The sequence below is a fragment of the Cuculus canorus genome, chromosome 3 (assembly GCF_017976375.1).
Source record: "Cuculus canorus isolate bCucCan1 chromosome 3, bCucCan1.pri, whole genome shotgun sequence".
Classification (NCBI taxonomy): Eukaryota; Metazoa; Chordata; class Aves; order Cuculiformes; family Cuculidae; genus Cuculus; species Cuculus canorus.
This window is the reverse complement of record NC_071403.1, coordinates 29,568,192-29,589,149: the sequence shown is the minus strand read 5'-3', so window position 1 is coordinate 29,589,149 and position 20,958 is coordinate 29,568,192. Positions and strand designations below refer to the sequence as shown.

Genomic DNA, 20,958 nt, shown 5'->3' with positions numbered 1-20,958 from the left:
AAGTACTGCATGAACTAAGGAGGAAACTAATTCTGCGTTGAAGAGTTCAGACAGAACAGAGGGAAGGTATAGAATGGATTAGGCAAACAAGAGAATTATCTTAAGTCACCTCAGGGATGCTATCTTTATAGTTGCTTAACAATTTTCCTTTATTAACAAGCCCTCTGTTCCATCACAATGATTCACGAGTACTCACAAGTGGGTAACCAAAGTCATTCTGCAAAACAGAACAGGCTCTCCACTCATCAATCCAACTGATTTATTTAACCACAGAGAGGGCTGACAAGCAAGCATCACAAAATGGCTGATCAGAAGCTACTCCATTTTATTCCAGGAATTCAAATCTCCAGGATTCAAAAGGCTTTCAGGATTGCTCCTGTCCCTTCAAACCCTTTTCCCTTTGCGCCTGTGATACTTCTGGGGATGCAGGCCACGAGTGGTTGTGGCAGTACCACTGGGGTTGCAAGGCACACTCAACCATGATGACAGTCCTTGCAGCTGGTAGAGCTTCTCCAGCCACTCCAGTGAAACGGCAGGAAGGAAATAAAGCAGTGGCTGCTTCCGTGGGAACAGTCCATGGGCTACTCCAGTCCACAATAGCTTCTCCTTTCCCAACTTTTCCCTCCACAAAAGAGGGGAGAAATGATGGTCATTATTTTGTTCAATTTCCCCTCAGCACTAAATGCTACAAAAGGAAGCTTTTAGCCCTTAGATGAATAGTGAAGAAAGTTATAAGCTTGCAGAGGGGTTTAAATATCATATCCTTCACTATGGAAAGAACAACAATAACACATGGAGGTTAGACTGAAGCTTACAGATGGCTGTCTGCTTGAGTTTAGCTGTGGTTTATACTACTTTAATTAGCAGCCATACCTATAGGACAAGTGCCAGAATCCATAAACTACGAGTAAGAGCCTGAGCTGTGAGATATCCACGACTTTTCGGGGTTTTTTCCCCACTAGGTGAGTTTGCACACTGAAACACAAGTCTGGCTTTTGCATGTGATAATGAAACCACTTTCATTTGCACTTTGAACAAGCAAGACAAAAGTATGATTGCTTACACAAACCCTTGAACTTGCATAGTTTTCAGATGTGGAAAGGTGTCTTTTTCTAGACAATGCCATCTCTTAAACTGATTGTACAGATAAAAGATGCAAGTCCTCATTCTTCTAAAAACACAGAGTAATGAATTTTGAACTATGACACACAAGAAAAACCAGACAGCGCTGTTTTCTTTCAAATCAATTTACAATCTAGGAAAGAACATTCCTTGGTGACAAGTTTGTATTGGAAAGGAATTCACATTTGAAAAGCTGTAATGAAGAGAGATGCTTATAAATATTTTAAAGCATCACAGTCAGGAAATTGTAATATGGGAATAATTTTTCCAATGTACGGAGAGCACCTGTATTCTCCAATGAGAGCGAGGGGTCTTCGGCAGACCACAAGCAAGATTCAGGTTCCACAACGCTTACTATTGCTGTTTATAAGAAACAGAGCTAATTAAGTGCATACAGACTGTATGATCAGATCCTGAAACATTATCCTGAATATGTTGCATGCAAGTATTTAGTACACAAAATACATAGTGCATTTACACTGAACAGGCATTATGTTTCTCCAATAAAAAAATTCTTCAGTGTTAATGTCCTCAAATAATATAAATTGCTTGCATCAACAAACACAGTACAATTAGCTTGTTACCCTTAAACTGAGTTTAAAATAAGCAAATTGTTTGATGACTTTGATGTTTTCCACCCCAAATGTGCTGGCTAATTTTTCCATTCCAGTTCCCATTCCAATCTTTTAACTGCCTTAATCTCCTGCCCTCAGATGTTGACCTCCTAAGAACCGAGGTCATAGGTTAGCACAGACAGACCTCAAAAGATCTGGACTATCAATTCATGCCTGAAAGATTTCTCTTCCACAAAAGAACCACTAAAAAAGCAAATTCCAAAATCCAGCCCCACAGGCTGCGTAAAATATAAACTTGTTGATATGTTACATTCATAACTATTCTAAAAAGACTGGATCTAAATGATACAAATTCATTTTTTTAGGACACAAAAATAAATAAAACCAATGGCATTGTCACAGAATAATGACAGAACTTCAAGATACAAAAGTGTCTTTAACCACAGATATGTATGTTTTAAATGTTTTTAATACCTACATTTGAAAGTAGCGTTTTCCACACTAGGCATTTGAAAACTCAATTTGTTTTCTTGTAATGGTGAAAGTGTGAGAGTAGCTAACATGGAAAATGAAACAGCACCAGTTTATACAAATTTTACTGATTATTAGTAAGACCACTACCTCATTTTCTTTTGATAATCAGCCATACAACAGATTCCTTGCTGCTTGCTCAGTCAATGAGAGTACAGCTCTCATTAAAAAAATGCCAGATGCTTCTTTTCTATGCATACACAAAATGTATAGATTGTAAAAAGAAAGATAAACTTCATGAGGCTCCAGTGAGTTAGAAATACAGGGCTAACAGGAATGAACTATTTGATAAAATAATTTCAGAGCTCCAAGTAAGATCTGTACATTACACCACGTACAAAGGGACAAAAAATCTAGTGAAGTGATTTTAATGGCACTCCCACATTTAATGACATGAAATCCCATTGAACTATTTAACAAAAAGTAAATGAAAACATTCTGCGGGTTCTTCTTTGACTTAGAAAACTAAAGTGCTTTGCACATTTTATGTAATGATTTAGAGGAGATGCAGGCACATAGCCCTAGCATTAATTACGTGAGCAGCTAACCGTGACTCTTCAAAAACATACCAAAGCACTAAAACATGGAAAAATGAGTCTGATCAACAGGAAATTAATGATTTTTAATTTATTTACTGGAAAGAAGTGATTTACAACAATTAGCTCAGGAAAAAGAATAAAATGAAACCTTCAAAAAGGTTAATAAATAGGCTTTTCCTTACATACAAGCTATATACAATTTCTAACCTTATTGCCATCTATTGATGATACTCTCCTACTGATGAAAGAAGCAACACTGCATAATTTTATAGAACAACTTGTCCCATTGTGCGCACATAGACTGACACATGCACGCTATCGTTTTGTTTTATATTATTAGTTTAGCACGACAAAAAGGCAGAGGCAGTAATTTTATGCACTAGCATATCTGAAGCTGAATTTGAAACATTGAACTATTTCAGCTTTTTGTACCGGTCAAAAGATATCCATTTATCATTGAGGAAAACAAAGGATTGTGGTGAAACTTTGATGCAAAGGCTGTTGCAACATTAATTGCAGACAATGAAATAAGAGCAGTCTGTGGTTTGCTATTGTTTTCAGAGCTGTCTGAAGTAAATTAAATGCTTAGCATTTAAACTGTCCAACAGCTAAGAGTAAAACTCCCAAGTAACATCTAGGCTAAAGAAAGCCATTCAGTACAGGGCCAGTGCAATTAAAATAAATTCTTGTACTTTCAGTCATTCATTGTAAAAGCTCTAGTGCAGGAGACTCAACACCAATAAGATTATAAATGAATGGAGATCAAAGAAAAGAAATTGTTTAGCTCACTCCCATATTTCATAGTGACCCTTCACAACTCTTTCCTCCTTAACCGTTCCACGGGTCTGTTACTGAGCAAACCCAGCTCCCTCTGCTCCATCAATAATGCCAGTCTCGGCTTGCTATTCCTCCAGCTTACTCACGGTCACCTTTGTCCTCTCTTGCACGTGTAAGTGCAATTTCTTCCATGAAACCAGTCCCTTCATCCTCATCCTAGAATGTCCAGTACATATCCAAAGAAAAAATGGTCCAAATCCCCAAAGCCTAGCTTCTTGAATTTAGGTTAATTTCTACCCATTACATATAAATTCAGCATGCAAAAAAGAAGGAAATAATTTACAACTATAGTACCACCCTGTGAACTGCATGATGACATGCAAGTTCTCCTACATCACCTTTTCTCTTTTGCTGCACAAAATATAAGATAGATATTTTATACTTTGTCTTTAGCCTACTCAGTCCAATGCCTAGACTCACGACTAGATACAGCTAAATCCTCAACACGATATAGAAGTGTTGATTTTGGAGCTCTCACAAGGGTATTTTCATCCATTACAAACATTAATTACTTTGCAATGGCTATAGGAAATTGTGTGGTTTAATTGGTCTCAAGGAAATGCACAGGATTCTGGAGCACAAGAAAAGAAGGGCAAAGTTGTTTTGCAGAGGAGACTTATTCTAGATGCCCAATTTGAAATATTAGAGCCCACAGAGCACTTACTATTTTATAGCACCCAATACATTTAGAGCAAAGCTCAAACTGTGCAGCTATTACAGCTGGGAGCATTTGGTGGTTCTGCAAAACAAACTCCAGATGTGTCATATTTGTCACCCAGTAAATGAGGAACATGCAATAAGCAGACTACTGTAAAAAGTCCCATTTCAGATCAATCCTCTCAGATCCACTGGAATCACCTCAGTCTTTACAGGGCTGCAAAGCAGGAGCTTAGCTCCCACTTACACTTCAGCTCTCGATTCCCAGCAATCTTTCAAAATGGAGGAAACTTTGATTCGATCCCTGTGTGTGCCTGAGGTGGGTCAGGCTTCTTCGCATACCCTGAAAAGTGCTCCAACTACCAGCTTTGAGGTGATCATTTGGAGACTGAGAAAACTCTGTGCTTCACATATTGACACCATTTTAAAAATCTGTCCTCCCCTCTCCAAGTTCTTCTCTTCCCTCTCTTTCCCAATCTCCCTTGTGCCTGTGTTTTCATATAACTGCTCCTTCCTAATCTTCTCGCCATCTATTGACCTTGAAATATCTTCCTGACATCCTGCCTGAGGGATCATGGACATCACAGGAGCATTTCTATTTGAGTTCCACTGTCTAATGTCTGAACAGCTTCCCATAACCAGAAGAAGTAACTGCAAAGTCCCACTCAGTTATGCCCCTTCTGGATGGAGGAGGGTGCCACAGCGCTGTGCAGGGGTGGCTTAAGCAAGTACTTTTGCCAAAATAAACCTACCTTTCCTGATGTAAATACGCCTTAAACTCATGATTTCTTTCAGGACCTAGCCTGCTTGAGAAGTGCTCTAGCACACTGTAGGTGCACCTGTGGGGCTGGGGGTGTGTGCACAGCAGGAATAGCAGTAGCGTGCCTGCACCACCACTACAGAGATGACTACCTCCATGACACATTCCTCTTATATAATGAGCTGCTGAGTTTCTTGACAAAATAAGGTATTTAAGTAAATTCACATTTTTAAATGATTCATCTTTAAGTAGGTTTGATCTTTAAGTGTCAAGGACAGAAACATGAAGCCACAGCTAATAAAAAACCCAGCTGTAGCAATCTGGAATTATATTACTGCACAGACTTTATTAATTTGAAGTTAAAGGACTCCAGAACTTTTATTCCTACTGAAGAGATTCAGATTCATCAACAGTGCTAAATCAAAAGCAATGGTTTGAGAAGATCTGATTTAGCAACTATGCTATAAATCAGTTTTCTCCATCTTTCAAGTTCTTGGTATCTTTTTCAACAGGCCAAGATACTGGACATATTTTTCCTCAGTGTCATATATATTACATGCTTTGAGTACATTTGTTAGGTGATGCTAGAATTCAACACAACAAGAAAAGCAAGGAAATGCAACATTTTATTCCTAAAATAAAAGGAATTTGGGGCCTAACTACTTATACTGAACATTTTTGTACTAAAATATAGCACAGACTACATGCATCTTTTTAAAAGACAGTTATTCCTGCGAGCAGTGCTGTTCCCAGTTATAACAGAGCACATTAGCAAAAAGCAGCACAGTCTGTAGGCCAGAGTCAACACCAACTTAAAATGACACTTCCACCATCAGGGAAATCTTATCAAATAATGCCCTCTTCTCTACTACCTTCAAAGCACAGGCTTAAGTATTTACTGAGTTGGACCCTGAAAATATACACACTTTTTTAGTTCATTCTTGTCTACTTGAATGTAGCACAGTAATACAAAATTAAAAACTGAGAGAGAAACTTGAATTAAGGGAGAAGACATCAGATATATTAAGGAAGATTTTTAGAAACAGAAATGTTTTGTAAATTATTTACTGGAATACTTCTTAACATACACTCAACTGGAGTTACGCATAACCTCTGTCAAAATGTGCAAAGTGCTCAATTCTTTCTTGCTTCTGAATTCTTTGAGCATGGGGAATCCTAACTACAGGACTAGAAAAAAGGCATCTGACATTTGTTCCATAAAATCAGCAGTTCCTTCTTCCTGAATTACTACTATAAAGCATTATGCTTGGTAGTGCACATGTTCTGCACAAAATGAGCTCTCGTGAGATGACAAGGAAGTATGTAAGAGTATGTGTTTTCCAGCAGATTTAACTGTTTTCTTTCTTATTGAAAGAAACATTGCTGCTTTGATTTTTCATGAAGTTGTTTGAAATATATACAAAATGAATAACAAAAAAATTTTTATTCAGCACATCCTTAATTAATTTTTTTTAATCTTCTGTGAATAGAAAGGTGACTAAATTAGGTGACTAAAATAGGCGAACTTCTCCCCTTTGCCTCAAAATCCCTCAAAACAAAGAAATCCACCACGAGTGAAGTGTATGCTTGTCCCACTGACATAAAAACAAACAAGTACTATCAGAAGAGTTGTAAGTTGAGCGGTGTATGAAATATCACCATAAGCTCCTCAGAGTGCAACAGCATCTTAAAAGCTGATCATAACAGCAGATTAAACTGGGATGGCTGAACAGGCTACCCAATTTTTCTCCTAGACATTGCTTCCGCATGGCTTCACCATTCATGAAGCAGCTCCTGGCCTTTGCACTTTGCAGCATGGCATATTAAAACAGTTCAACCACCTGTAATACTCTTTGTAGCAATTTGCTTGCCCAGACCCAGAGGTGAGACTTCAGTGTGATCACTAGGCGTATTAGTACCCCACAGCACAGGCATGAATATATGCTGGTACTTTACTGTATATGAGAGAAAGCTCATCCCTTGGTGAAAGGGGGTGAAAGAAAACACAAGGCCTGAGAAGACATTTGATCAAAGAAAAACATTCTGCATTCAGAAAACAGTGTATGTACTTGAGAATCCCATCTGCTGTGCAGGGACGGCTTTACTCAACAGGAGGCTGCATAAAAATGACACCTTCCTACTCACTTCATCTGTTCCTTGTACTTTTTCATAATTTTATCTGCTTACTTTAGCATGAAATTTGGGTTTCTTATTACAAACACCATGAAAAATGCGGGGCCTCTCTCTTCTTTACTGTAAACTCATAAACAGACCAAAGACAACTTTATTCAGGCTCTGCTCTGTTCTTAATACAAGCTCACAATGAGGAAAATTAGGCTTGGGTATCACTAAGTGATATCACTACCACCAGGTTTCCATCTCTTGCTTTTAACACAGAAACTTGTATTCACTTGAAGGACATGAACAGCCCTATCAGAAGGCACATCTGATAGAAAGGAAGCACATGCTTTCATGTGTTTCGTCAATTTGTGTGCCTAACTGCAAAGCCCAGTTCCCACCTGCATCTGAGTGAGCGGGCTGAAACACCACATGGCTCATGCAAGTTCACTATCAATGCAAGATCTGAAATAAGCCCTTACTTTCTCGTTGCCTTGTGATGAATTTGGTAGTTACAAATACATGAAACAAGAAAACTGCCTTTTAAATGAATGAGGAATTCCTTTTATCACCACCCAGCATACTATGGTGTGCTCGAGTACCCCAAAATAACTCTTAACTGATTTTGGTCTCAGAAGCAGTGCAGCTGGTAAAGGACCAAATTAAGCTCTGTAGCCTGCTATGGGCACTTGGCTTTGCAAATTAAAGTGTCCCTACATTTGAAATTCGGAATGGACCTTTTATTTTGATATTACATACTTTGTTACATACAACTGTAACCATTCCTACACACAGCTCTGACATTTGAGTACTGATCTTTTGGCTCTGTATCCTGGCTTCTACTACTGGAGCTACAGAAACAGACAGGAAGGAAAATCCATTATCTTTTGAGGAAGGCAACTTCTAATGCTGTGTGCTGGATGGCTTGCTGTCTTCTGAGAGGCAAGGCTTCTCTTCCTTCAGTGCTTCACCTGGCACTTCCAGAAGGCTGAAGTTTAGCTACATTCTAGGCTGGAGATTAAATGATACCAAACAGCGTATGGTCCACAGATACTGAGCACTATACACAGCAGTCAGAGGCAGTTGTTTTGTTTTTTTCTCCCTTAAGCTACCTTCCTTTCGTCTTTTGGTGAAGAAAATACCTAGTCTTGGAGATGTGATTCTGTTCTTATCAGGCTGTATGGATTGAGTCCTGGGAGCAAGCCCTGCAGGAAGGCTGTGGCTGCTGAGCTCAGATGGATTATGTAGAGCTTTTAACAAGGGCTGTCTAACGAATACACGCAGTAACACTTTTGAGAGTCTAACTTAGACTTGGAAAGTCTGCACAAAGATGAGGAAAGATTAACCCCTTGCCATAGAGATCCATCTCCAAGCTAGGTTTCAGGTCTTCAATCTGCAGCATGAAGTGGCAGCAATTTTTAAAATTTACCTATTTTTTAAGCCCATTAATAAACCCTCTCATTTTATCACACTCTTGGAAACACCTGAACTGTTGATAAACCTTCCAGAAAGTTGTCAGCCTGAAAAAAAAGAGCAAGGATGGAAAACTCGTCCCTAATGATTGTAACCTTCTTAAACTACTGGAGTAGTGGAAAGCTCTCACGCATTTTGGGTTTTTGCATTTTTTTTTAATCTAGTAAATACTAGTTTAATGGCTTATTATGGCATAGTCAGCATATATCAATAATAAAATCATGTAAGAAAGCACATTTCAGACTGCTCGTCCCTCTTTCTAAGTGTGCAAATTATTAACTATACAAAATTCTGCACAAGTAATCTCAAATTTTGCCTGAGGATCTCTCAGTCTCTACTTCCATACATAGTCCTGTTGGAAACAGGATAGTAGGCCAGAGAGATCTCGTTGAATACTGCAGTTTTCGTGTAGCAGAACAAAAGCTATGGTAGTCCTGTCTGTAAGTCTAAAAGCGGTCTCAAACATCACTGGAAAGAGGAACTAAACATCCAACAGAATCAGTCGGAGAGAAGCAGGAAAATACAACCCTCTGACAGTGACATGTGAACATCATTTTGTACCAAAGGCTACAACTCCCTGAACTTTTCATCTGTTTCTCTGGGTGGCTGAGTGCTCTTACTTCGTTTGCCCCCTGTTTTGCCCCAGTGCTATTCAGGACCTGCCCAAAGCAGGTCCCCATGGCTGACTGAGGGCAGAAGTGGACATGCCTCTTGCGGCGTAGCTGTGTGTGGTGACCACCAGCCTGGCCTTCCCTCCCAGCTCTTGGGTGAAAGGACTTTGATGGGCTTTCCTCATCCATCTCAGCCCCATCTGTCTGTTAAGCACCGTTTTTATGAGCTTCTCACATTCTGGTACCAGTTCAGGGCTCTCCGTCCCAGGCCGTACCACTCCCATTATTCATATCTCCTTCACAAAAATGTGCTTGGCTTGAACCATAGGAGGCTTTTCTACGAAAATTAAATTACACACTTGAGCATTCAGCAGAGATGGAAATGATATAATCTCAAGTTTGAAATGACTGTGTATCATGTAACTTTGCTGTCCTAAACAAGCTCTCCTAGTTCTGTTAATTTCAACCTAAATGTTTTCCACAGCACTTACAGCTGTTTGTGCAGATCATGAGCTTTTAAAGAAAACCTTTAGGATTTTCTTACTATAGTCTGACGTCAGATCATCCACAAAATGTCTTCAGATATTAAATTCATTTTCAGTCTGACTCAGACGCAAACTAGTTTTAAGTGACAGTTTATCAGGGAAGTATTATCACAGCCCCCTTCCTTAAGCGGCTCTATTTCCACCTAATCGGTGATCTAGAAATATGTTTTTCTTCATTTGAAAATTATGCTTTTGATCATGTCCAACATTTACTGGTAAATACCATTTATTACATCGTAACACAAAATCACTTTGTGGTTTTTCTAGTTGTCTCTCCTTCACAGATGTCTGCATTGGAAAAAAGTTTTTGAAGTGTCACAGCAGTGCTGCAGTGCTCATTACTATTTAGCCAACTGAGCTAGAAATACACTACTATTTCACTAGCCATATTTGCAGAACATAATTCAGATACTTTTAGGTCCCAAAGAGAACTCTAGCTTCTAGCCCTATAAGCATCATGCATTTTCTTTGTTCATATTCTGCCAAAGGTTTGTGGGTCAAATTTACTTAGATACACACTACACTGAAGGATATTTTCCCAGCTATATAAATTCATAAAAATAATGGTAAATAACGAATTAAAACTGATAAAATGGTCCTTACCTTAGGTCACACACAAATATTGTGTTTACTTAAAAAAAGGTGCAATTTTTCCCCTTCCTCCCCTTTCTTTCCTCAACCCTGGTTCTGAGACGGTGGGCTAAGTTCTGATTTCATTCATTCTACTCTAAATCAAGATTTCACACATTTGCCTACAAGTTACTGAGCAGGTGATCAAGGTGTGAATTCACAGTACTTTATCTTTTCCACATCAGGTCCCCATAGTCACTCCTAGAGAGCTGCACAGCATACTTCTGAGTCAGCTCATTATCAAAGTTGAGCAAAACACACTGTGTTCAGCATGTGCTAAAAGTTCCTACAAAGGGAGCTGCAACCTGCCGCAGTGTAACGCACTGCAAGTTCAGCCTCTGGCTTACTTAGGTACAGGCCTAGGTAGAGATCAGCCCCAAGAGCTGCCACCGCACATCTCTGCCATAAAACACCACTTCTGAATCCAGCACTTGGTCAGATGAAAATCACAGCTGACTCTTGTTTAGAAACCTCCCCTCTAGCCCAAATTACTGTAGACACAGTGAAAAAAATATATACATAAGACACGTGGATATTGCAATAACTTAAAGTAAGGTCTGAGAACCTAAAGCCTGTAGGCTGCTCATAGCTGCAGCTTCATTTCACATGGACCACAAAAGACCTTCCCGTCCTTACACTGGCCTGCGCTAGCATGCTGGCTATGAAAGATGATGGAGCGGCCAATATCACCGACAGCAAGTACAAAGCTTTCCTACCCATGTCGTAAAATAAGTGCAGCTCACAGTAACCCTGAGGCGAAAATCCTGTCATAGCAAGGTCCCCACAGCAGCAACACTGCAGATTACAGAGATTCCAAGTCTATTGTGGAAGAATCACAAAATCTACCAACAAGTATCAATACTGATAACCTCAGAGTCATGACTTTTTTCCCTGCCTCTCTGCACACTTTGGTGCTTTGACCTTTATTCTTTTCCTCACTTTTGCTATCTCTAACTCTTTCTGCCAGTCTTCCCTTCTGCCTAATACACCCTCACTCTAGTAGAAAGGAGCTAAACACAAGAAGTTGGAATTAGCTTTCACAAATGAAGGCAGCTCCCACAGTAAACCAGCAATCTTCCATAAATTTTTCACTATACATGTTGGAGATGCACTTTTCTACTGTCTAAGCATTCAATCAAAACTAATTTTCCTTCAAGGAAAGACTGCTCATTGAGTGATAATGTTAATGCTACTTCAAACATTTCACATTTCAGACTTTTTTTGGCACCTTATGACTTGAGCATAAGAATTTTGAGACAGAAGTGGGCAGATGTTTTCGCCCACATTTTCATATTCAAATTATTAAATTTATTTTTGAATCTTTCCTGCTTTAAAGGCAAGTGAACATTGAAGAGTACACTGTCTCATAGATCATACTTCTGCACTGTTTTTCAGGGTGTATCTGTTCATGTAAAAACATAATTGAAAGTAGGATTAATCTTGCCCAACTTTAGATACATGTAAGGTTAGTATCTACAGCATTGGAGCTAGGCCGCCTTTCTATTTCCTGAAGACAAACAGCGAGAAGATTCACCCCCTATATTTTAGAAGCTTACCTAGTATGAAAGGAATTGCATTTAAAGGACTACTTCCTCTGCACTGACTACACCATACACTATAAGTATCTACAATTGTTCAGATCCCATTCTCCTTAAAAATAGTTTTTCCTGATCTACATACAACATGTCCATTTAAATTTCAAGGCTTTTGAAGCAAGGACTGCCTTCTTTCATATCTATGTGCAACAAACAGGACAACAGTACCATGACTGTGGCCTTTATTTGCTGACGTAGTATGAAACATCAATAACAATGGCAATGCTAATACCCTAAACAGATTAGTAATTACAGTCCATGGAAAACAAATGGTTTAAATAAGAACTATATTGGAAGTGTAGCTCATAAAAAAAAAGAAGGGGAGCGAGCAAGCCAGGGGAGAGAAAAGATTTTTCACAGTCATTGCATGAACCACAACTCTGAAAGGCCAGATATGGTGAGCAATCAAAAAGAAAGCTTTGTCTGCCTTACAAAGTCTCTCCTTGTTGTGGTTATGGACTCTAATCTGTTACAGCAGTAATAAATATTGTTAATGGCCTTTAGCTTTTACAAAGAAGGTGAAAGAGGGACAATTATCATGTTGTCTCCAGACCTTAATTAAAAAAAAGAAGAAAAAAAAGAAAGAAAAAAGTAGGGGAAAAAAGAAAGGTCTCTTAACAGAGGTGAAGACAACCAGAGTTCATCTGTACCCAGCACAGGTTTCTGATGCTACGCTGCCTTTCCAAGTGACCTCCTCTTTCCCAAGCTACTCTCCGGTTCAGAACTTGCAATGGAAGAGAACCACTTCTCAGTCATGCGATGGATCAAATACTGCAGGCAAAACTTGGCTGTTTGCATGTTCTTACTGGGATCCTTCACAAACAAGACATATTCCTGATCTCAGTCATTATGACTACTGGGTAGGGCAACACCATGAGGAAAAAGGGATATTCACCTAAATACAAGAGATTTGGGGCAGGAAGACTGTCCTTGGAGAACTAGCTGCAGGTACCTTTGTAGTGAAGAAATAAACGGAACTTCTTCAAGCCATCAGAGGCAGAAAGTAAAGTAAAACAGTGCAAGTCAGGCTGCTGCAGTGTGTATAAACAAGTGCAGCTCTCAAGACTAACCTTGAATTTGTAAAATATTATTACAACAGTTTTTCAGACCACCAGGTGTTAAAAATTTGGGCAATACCTGATATTCTGTTCACTAAGTAAAAATATAATTAAATTATGTACATCTCAACCATGACTGCACCAGCTACACGTTCTTCTGTATAAAACTACTCATGCACAGTTCAAAACCCCATTGCACACAATAGTCTCTTTAGCATGCACAATTCTCACCTAAACATGATGTTATTTCACCTGTATTCAAAATTTCAATATTGCTATTTACATTATAACATTACATTCCTTTGCAGGCTCCCTCTAATTCAATACAATCTTTTCAAGCAAAACCAATCAAGTGGGTGACTTATGTAGTTGTATAGATATAGCTTACTAAGTTCAACCAAATTGCTGGGCTACATGTAAAAGCCAAATTTACATAGAAAGGTTTCCTTTCACAAATGAATAAATGTTGAAAACATGATTTCGAGAAAAACTTTCAAAGAAAAAAAAGAAAAAGGAGGGAATAGCAAAGTAAGGTAATTACCTATCTCCCTTTGGTTTTCTTTTTTGTACTGTCTTCCCTTTGGGTCGTCTTTCACTTCCTAAACAGGGGCTCCCACCAGGGCCTGTTACCCGTATTGATTCAAGGCCTTTGGAAGATTTCTTAAAAGTAAATTCCACTGGTTCTCCTTCTTTTAGGCTTCTAAATCCTTCCATGTAAAGCTTGCTCTGTAAATAGGAAAAATACTCTTGGTTACTATTGCCTTAAAAACAATATTTACATTCATAATCAACAGGACAAATTATTCTGCCTACTATCCTAGAACACATACAAGTTAAACAACAGTGTCCTTGGCATGAGCTATAGCAGACAATACTACAAATTATTATTCTGCATATACTGAAAACACTATTCAACACTAAACAAGTAACAGAAACTATTTTCAACAAAACTGAAATAACATTTTCCTTTTCCGCAATGAATGTTATAGATGTAAGAATATTTAACATATTTAACTAAATGTTGAATAAAACTCTGAAGGGTTCGCTTCAGAGTTAATTAATTTACAAACAAAATTATCATAATTCATATTCCTTGTATCTGGGACACGGCTCTGCTGCTCTGAAAATGAATCAAAGATACAATGAGCATGAGGCAGGAGGAAGGCACTCTGAAAAAAGTGAAACAGGCAATTCCCTAGTGAGCTGCTAAATTTCTGTCCACTACTACAAAAATCTTACCTATTTAGCATGATTTAGGTATGGATTTGTATTTTCATTCACAGAAAAGGAAATTATTATCATCAGGGCAAGGGAAATAAACACTGATACAGCTTTTGATATTACACTGCACCAGCAAAATCTCAGACAAAATGAAGACAACAGGAGGACAGCATTAACTGTGATGCAATGAAAAATTTCATCTCGACTCCTAATAAATTCTGTACAATAGCAAGTCCACATCCCAGGACAAATTTGATGAATCAAACTCTTAAAAAAAATCATTGAGTTAAGTAAGACAAGTTTTTTTTGCGGGAAAAAAGAGAAAATTATAGACACTGGTTGCACTAAATGTTTAGAAGTGTCAGAAGTTACACATTACATGAATGAGATCAGTTGGATTCACAAAGAATATTACAAAATCCATCACTTTCCAAGCAGTTGTAGTTTTTGCAGGAGAGTTATGAAGGTATTTTCTTCCTTTGCTCATGAACTCTTCACAGCAAAGAGAAAAATGTATCCTTGCTGATTCTTACCCTGTGCTCCAGCATTCACTTGGCTGAACCATGGACTCAAGAAGGGAATATTCACTGCAAGTGCCATCCCGCTCAGTCACATGTCAAAAAGAGCTGAGTGCCACTTAGCTCTCAAAATCACTACTACTACCCTACAAGTCCAACTAGGGAATGTGTTCAAGTCTGACAGCAATCCCTGACACGGTTTCATGGGTTATGGGTATGGGAGGTCTGCAGTACCAAGAACTATCTTAGCAGAGCTCAAGAACTAAAATCTACAGAGTTCATGGTTCATACACAAAGAGGGAGTTGGTCTCTTCACAAGGACGCAGGGAGAACAGGACAGGAGGCAACTAGCCTGTCCTATCCACATTCAGAAGTTCCCTTTGCTGAAAATAGCTAAGACTCAGCTTAACAGGGCACTGAATAACCTAATCCAAGGCCTTGCTTTCAGCAAAAGGTTGGACCAGAAGATCTCAAGAGATCTTTTCTAATCTAGACTATTCTAGATATCTTAATCCAGAGCTGAATCACAACAGTAGGACTGGAAAACAGGATTCCAGTTCCTAGTTCTGCAGCAGAGTTACCTTGGGGAACCTGTATCACTTGACTTCTCCCAATCTTTCTAAAAATGGACACCACCACAAAATCCACTTCCCACAGGACTAACAGACTAAGTTAAAAATTATTTTATAATTGGGAATATTTATTTTATTGACATCATGTGAAAGCACACACACCTTTGCTTCCAAAAACCCCAAGTACTGGACCAGCTAAGTTCTCACAGTCTACACAGCGGGAACCATTCATAATGCAAGAAAACACTACCAATGCCAGTCTGACTCAGGGACTCAGTTGCTTATAATTTTTCCAGCAGTCAAAAATAAGCAAGAACACAGCTCCACTGTTTAGGATGAAGGCTGTTTTTTTTTGCTTATCCAGTTGTGGAGCTCTAGTACATGTGACTCTTACACCAAATGTAGTAGCAGTGCAAAGAATGAGTCAAATAGTTGACTCTTCTAGGTGAGAGGTTGAGCATTAAATGTTATTTAAAAGGGAGGTACAGTAGAGGGGACACACATGCAGAAGAAGGAATGTATAAAATGTTACCTGAACCATAAGCTTGCCTGTTTTTTGAAATGAAAACATAGGCTATGAAAAAGGAAATATACCATTTTTCTCACTAATACAACTGGAATAGAGTAACTGTACATAAACTAATTAAATAAACCACCCAGGAAGGTAGTACTATGTCAATGAAGCCCTCTGCTTTGAACTGTCTGTATAGTAATAAAGGGAGCTTTGTCACAATGAAGAAACATCCAAGTTGAGAATACACCACTGCTCATCAACTGAAACAACAGATTGTGCCTGTGGCACGAAACCAAGCCTAGGTCCATCCACACCTCTTCAGTCATCAGCAGCCACCAGGAAAAGTCTTGTTAAAATGAAAGAACTGAACAACATGTATTTTGTCCCAGACTAAAACATACAGTTAAATGTTCCAAAACTAGACAGTCATGACAACACAGATGGGTGCTAATCACAAGGGGAACCTCAAGCAGATAAACATAAGCCCTTATTTCTCACTAAGACTGAACACAACATGGATGCTTGTGTCTTTTTGTTTAATTACAACATAATGAAGATATAATCAAGTCTCAACAAGATTTATGCATTTCTCCTTTCTGAGTTTCACTGTTATAAAACAAACACCTTTCTACTTCAAAAATAAAGAAGTACTTATTTAAAATGCAACCTAAAACAGGGTGTTATTAGCACTCTAAAATGTTTTATTTTTCTCATTTCACTTTTAGCAACAGAACTTGTATGTCCAAACAAAGTACTATATTTATATATTTACAAGAGGGATTTTTTAACATATTTAAGAGCCAAAGTAATGGAACAACTATGCTTTCATAAATCACATATGTAAGTGGACATGTTTGCATGCCTGTTTTTTCAAGCACTTTAAACAACAAAAAAATGTTGGAAAAAAGCACTCCAAATGACTTGCACGGTAGTCTTCTTGAATACACCTCAACAGCTTTTCAATGTCAGAGATGGATTTGGTACCTTCTGACTTATTGTGTAAATGTATACCACTATGCTGTCAGTCAGTTCAGTGAGATTCTCTCAGGGTGCAATAACAATTCAAAGCCATAGTGAAAATACGGCATTTGGAAACCAGCAAAACAAAATTAAACCCTGAATCCCTCTTAAATTGCCTGAAGAGCTGGACAAAAAATGTCTGTTAAGTTGATAATTTAATGTTGAGAAACCTAGTTCAGTATTTTCCTCACATTACTTAAACAAATAAAATTCACACAATTAAAAGCAGACAGAGTTTCAAGTCAGTGAACCATTTCTAGAGCCCTGAATGGGGTGTATGGGCACATCGCCAAGGAACAAAGGGAAAAACTTAAAAGCAACATGCTTTTCCTCCTTTCTCTTTCTTTCAGCTGTCAGAGTCTTTGCTGTTATTTTTACCAGCAGTCAATACAGTGATTTCAGAGTAGGTTTTTTTTTTTTCTTTTTCTACTTTATAGTGCCACTTCTTTTTTCTTTTATAGGTATTCTACTAAACAAACTGTTCTACTAAACAAATGAAAAATCCACTAACCTGAACAACAGCTCCTCTGAGAGCAATGCACAGCTCTGCTGCACTAATACAGAAGGCCAGGCACCCACAAGCAACTCACCATTGCTACCAATGACCTCAAGGGCTCTTTCCTGCTCCCAAGGCTTATCTTGCACCAAATCTGGCACTCCTCGGTGCCCCCCATGAGCCAATTTAACTCACTAATCTGACAGGAAACAAACTCAGTTTAAAAAGGGGGGAGGATAAGAGGAAGAGGAAACAGGGATCGAGTTTTGTTTTTCCAGTGAGCTAAATCTGTTCACAGAAAGGTTCAATGAGCTCCAGGGTATATACAGTGGAAATGGCAACTTTCGAGATGAGAATGTGTTCCTTGATATTTTACATAAAAAAGGAAAAACCTACAGTATTATAATTTTTTTTCAGCTCAGTAAATGAACTTTACTTTAAAAATAAAGCTACGAACCACTTTCTCAAAGATTTCCATTTCAGCTCTTTGCAATGAAGAGCCGTACATACTACATGTATACAACATCTAGGTATGTACGTAACAGATAAGAAAAGCTATTAAGAGTAACTTCACAGGAGGGAAAGAACTTGTACATAGGCAGTCACCACAACGCAGCTGGTACGCTGCAATCTCACACCCTTATTTACTTGGAATTTGTTTCTGTCTTGAATTTCCACCTCGACTGTAGTCAGGTTCATAACTTTGTTTCCATTCATCGTTCTGTCACTGCCCTCCCCCCCCCCCCCACTCTTCTTGCTGCGAAGGGTGCAAAGGTATTTACTTAGTTTTTGAATAAAAGGCTCTCCCTAACTCAAAACCATCTTCCCCTTACAACAGAATAATTTCTTCTTTCTCTATTTATTTATAAAGCTGAAGAAACTTCTATTAACTGCTTCTGCTCTTAAGATCTTTAAGTAAATTCAGCTTAACACTTTCAGTTCCTGCTCCACAACTCCCCAGAGGCGAGTTCCTTTGATAACTTACTCCCCCTTCCCTTCAAATTACCTTTTCTCTACCAATACCCCTTCCAGCGGAATGTTCTTTGCTAGAAGGGTTAGGTATTTTCCACAATTCTCTTTTTCCTTTACTTGAGATTCAAGATGAAACCCTTCTCCACCTAAGCCTCCAGTTCTCCACCTCACCTCTGTTCATCAACTAGTTTTCCTAATTTAACAAATGATTGCCTTAAAAAAAAATTATTTACTTTTCATCATCCCATTTAAGTTAAACCAAACTAACCCACTCAACGTTCTGTCTTAATCTTTAAAACAATCAAGTTTTCTCTAAGGTCAGCAAATCTTTCCAAGTCCAAAATAACACAACTTCTATTCTGAATTATTCTTTCGATAAGAAAACTAGTGACTGTCATGTGCAGAAACATCATATCCTTATAATACCGTATGTGCTTAAATATAGATCTGGCCTACTACATAGCCTATCTATAATGTTACTGTTTCTACTTGTATTCCTCTCTCATGATATTGTAAGTACACTGTCTATATATAAATGTTAAGCTAGAGGTCTGCAACATGTCTTTCATAACTCCTTCTCAAAGGGATTTTGACTAAACAGATTCTTCTGTGCCTATGCTACTGTTTTCTCTTTACATGGTGCCACTTCATTCACACCACCTTACTAATTTTCTGCATAATTTTCAGTATTCATGTTCAGGCCATGAATGCTCTTTGACTGTGTTTCCACTGCCTCTATATCTGGTTAGAGGTTCATCACCCGCTGCTCTAGTTTCGTATACTAATGGGTATACTAATTATATACCAAAGAGTATATCCCTGACCTCACCCTTTTTTTCGATATAGCAAGTTTTTTTTTTTTTATTAGTGTAGCACCTACACAACCAGTCTTCTACTACTAGCTTTGACCCTTTCTCTTCTCCTTTGCATAGACCATTTGTGTTACCTCTTGTACATTCCCATTTACCCAGTTTTCCTTGTTCTGTGCTTTAATACCAGGCATGGAAATTAAGCCATCCTCTTCTCCCATTTCTTAGTTTAAGTATTTTCTCACCAGTCATGCTAGGCACAAGAACAATTTTAGGACTCAGTCCAGTCTATTCAAAGGGACAGTTCCTCTTCCTCCACCTCAGTCTCACATTGACTCAGGAAGAAAACCATTTACCTCTTCTTGGTAATGTCAGGTTTTCTGCTGCTTCTGCCCCTAATCAGATCTATGCAGTCCAAAAAACACCACCACTCCTCAAAACAAGCCATGTGAGTGTGCAGCCACGATAGATAAAGTTGTCCTGTGCAGCATCTTGCCAACTTACCACTTACATTGCCTCAGTGATCTCCTGAAACTATGCCGCTAATCCCAGACAATTTATAATTCCCTCCGAAGTCCAGCCATTTAGAAGCATCATCTTCTCTTGATGGCCTACCAATAGTTGAATATCTCCAAGCTCCCCCTTCACAAGTTCTTCCTCACTACCAGCTGACCACACTGCCTTTGGGAGCCCCACAGATCCCCTCACGACAGACAGCCTTCCCTATCTTCACTCCCCACTGAGCACCATCTGCACCCTCAGGTGAGTGCAGTCACTTTGTGCAGCTGAAACTACCCCATTTTCTGTTAGTCTTGTCTGCTGTAAGGCAAGTTTTGCAGAAACCTGAAGGCTTTTCCTACAAAACCTGTGAACAAATAGACATGACCTTTTATGTAATCACTAAATAGTGAAGATTCTCCTTTATATTTTCATTGGGAAGAAGCATCAGGTTTTTTCCTTTTTCCTTCTTTCATGAGACAAGGGCCTGAGGTGCAGATGAACAGGTTTACCAAGGCACATTGACTTTCAGTTAATTTTAGTGACATTTCAAGTGCAAAACTTCCCAATGAGGGAGAAAACTAGCATGGCTAGGCTATGCGCACAGCGTACCTCTTCCACTGAAAAATTCATGACAGTTGTGAGTTTCGTACTTTTTTAGCGTCCGCCTATGCGGACTATTTTTGAAGCCTCCTTTCTGTTAAAAAACCAAACTTCCCAGTCAGACGTCAAAAGAAGCCATTCTTGCAGCTCTTCTTCTATTACTTGGAAAAAGGTGCCACACAGAGTCCTAGACCTTCCCTTCTCCTTCACCACTGCCATTCTGGCAAAGAAAAAAAATCCATGAATGCCACTGAGTCTGGTTCTCTCATTTCTTCCACAAGGAATATAAATCCACCGAAACCTACAAGATGAATGCAGGTTGAGCTCTCTCCTGTTTGGCTTCTCCTCCATGAGTTTAATGGTGAGGACAGAATGCAGTATGGCTACAATTCACTCACTTTGAAAAACACATTGTACATACTGAAACACAGTTCCCCCCTAACAAGTAAAATATCAACTGATTTCAATGTAGGTCATCGCATAAACATGGGTGGAAGCACAAGAGCAGAGGAAAATGCAATGTATAAGCCACGCAGTTTGCTGCAATTTTGAAGTACTGGAAATGTACTCTGGTAAAAAGCACAGACTCAATGGCAGCGAAAACCACTTATTTCCTCCAGATTTACTACACCTTTCTGGTGTTGTTAAGCACATTTTCAAAAACAACTGCAGCACCTCTATCAT

The 20,958-nt window shown here is 38.7% G+C and overlaps 1 protein-coding gene across 3 annotated transcripts in view; it reads right to left on the bottom strand.

The window, feature by feature from the left end:
* The window catches only part of LIN28B (lin-28 homolog B), a 97,026-nt gene that overhangs the window by 28,097 nt on the left and 47,971 nt on the right, over positions 1 to 20,958 (bottom strand). For all 3 annotated transcript variants that reach the window (XM_054063838.1, XM_054063839.1, XM_054063840.1), the window contains one exon: positions 13,593 to 13,777. In XM_054063838.1, the coding sequence (XP_053919813.1) occupies positions 13,593 to 13,777 (185 nt within the window). The remainder of the gene's footprint in view (positions 1 to 13,592; positions 13,778 to 20,958) is intronic.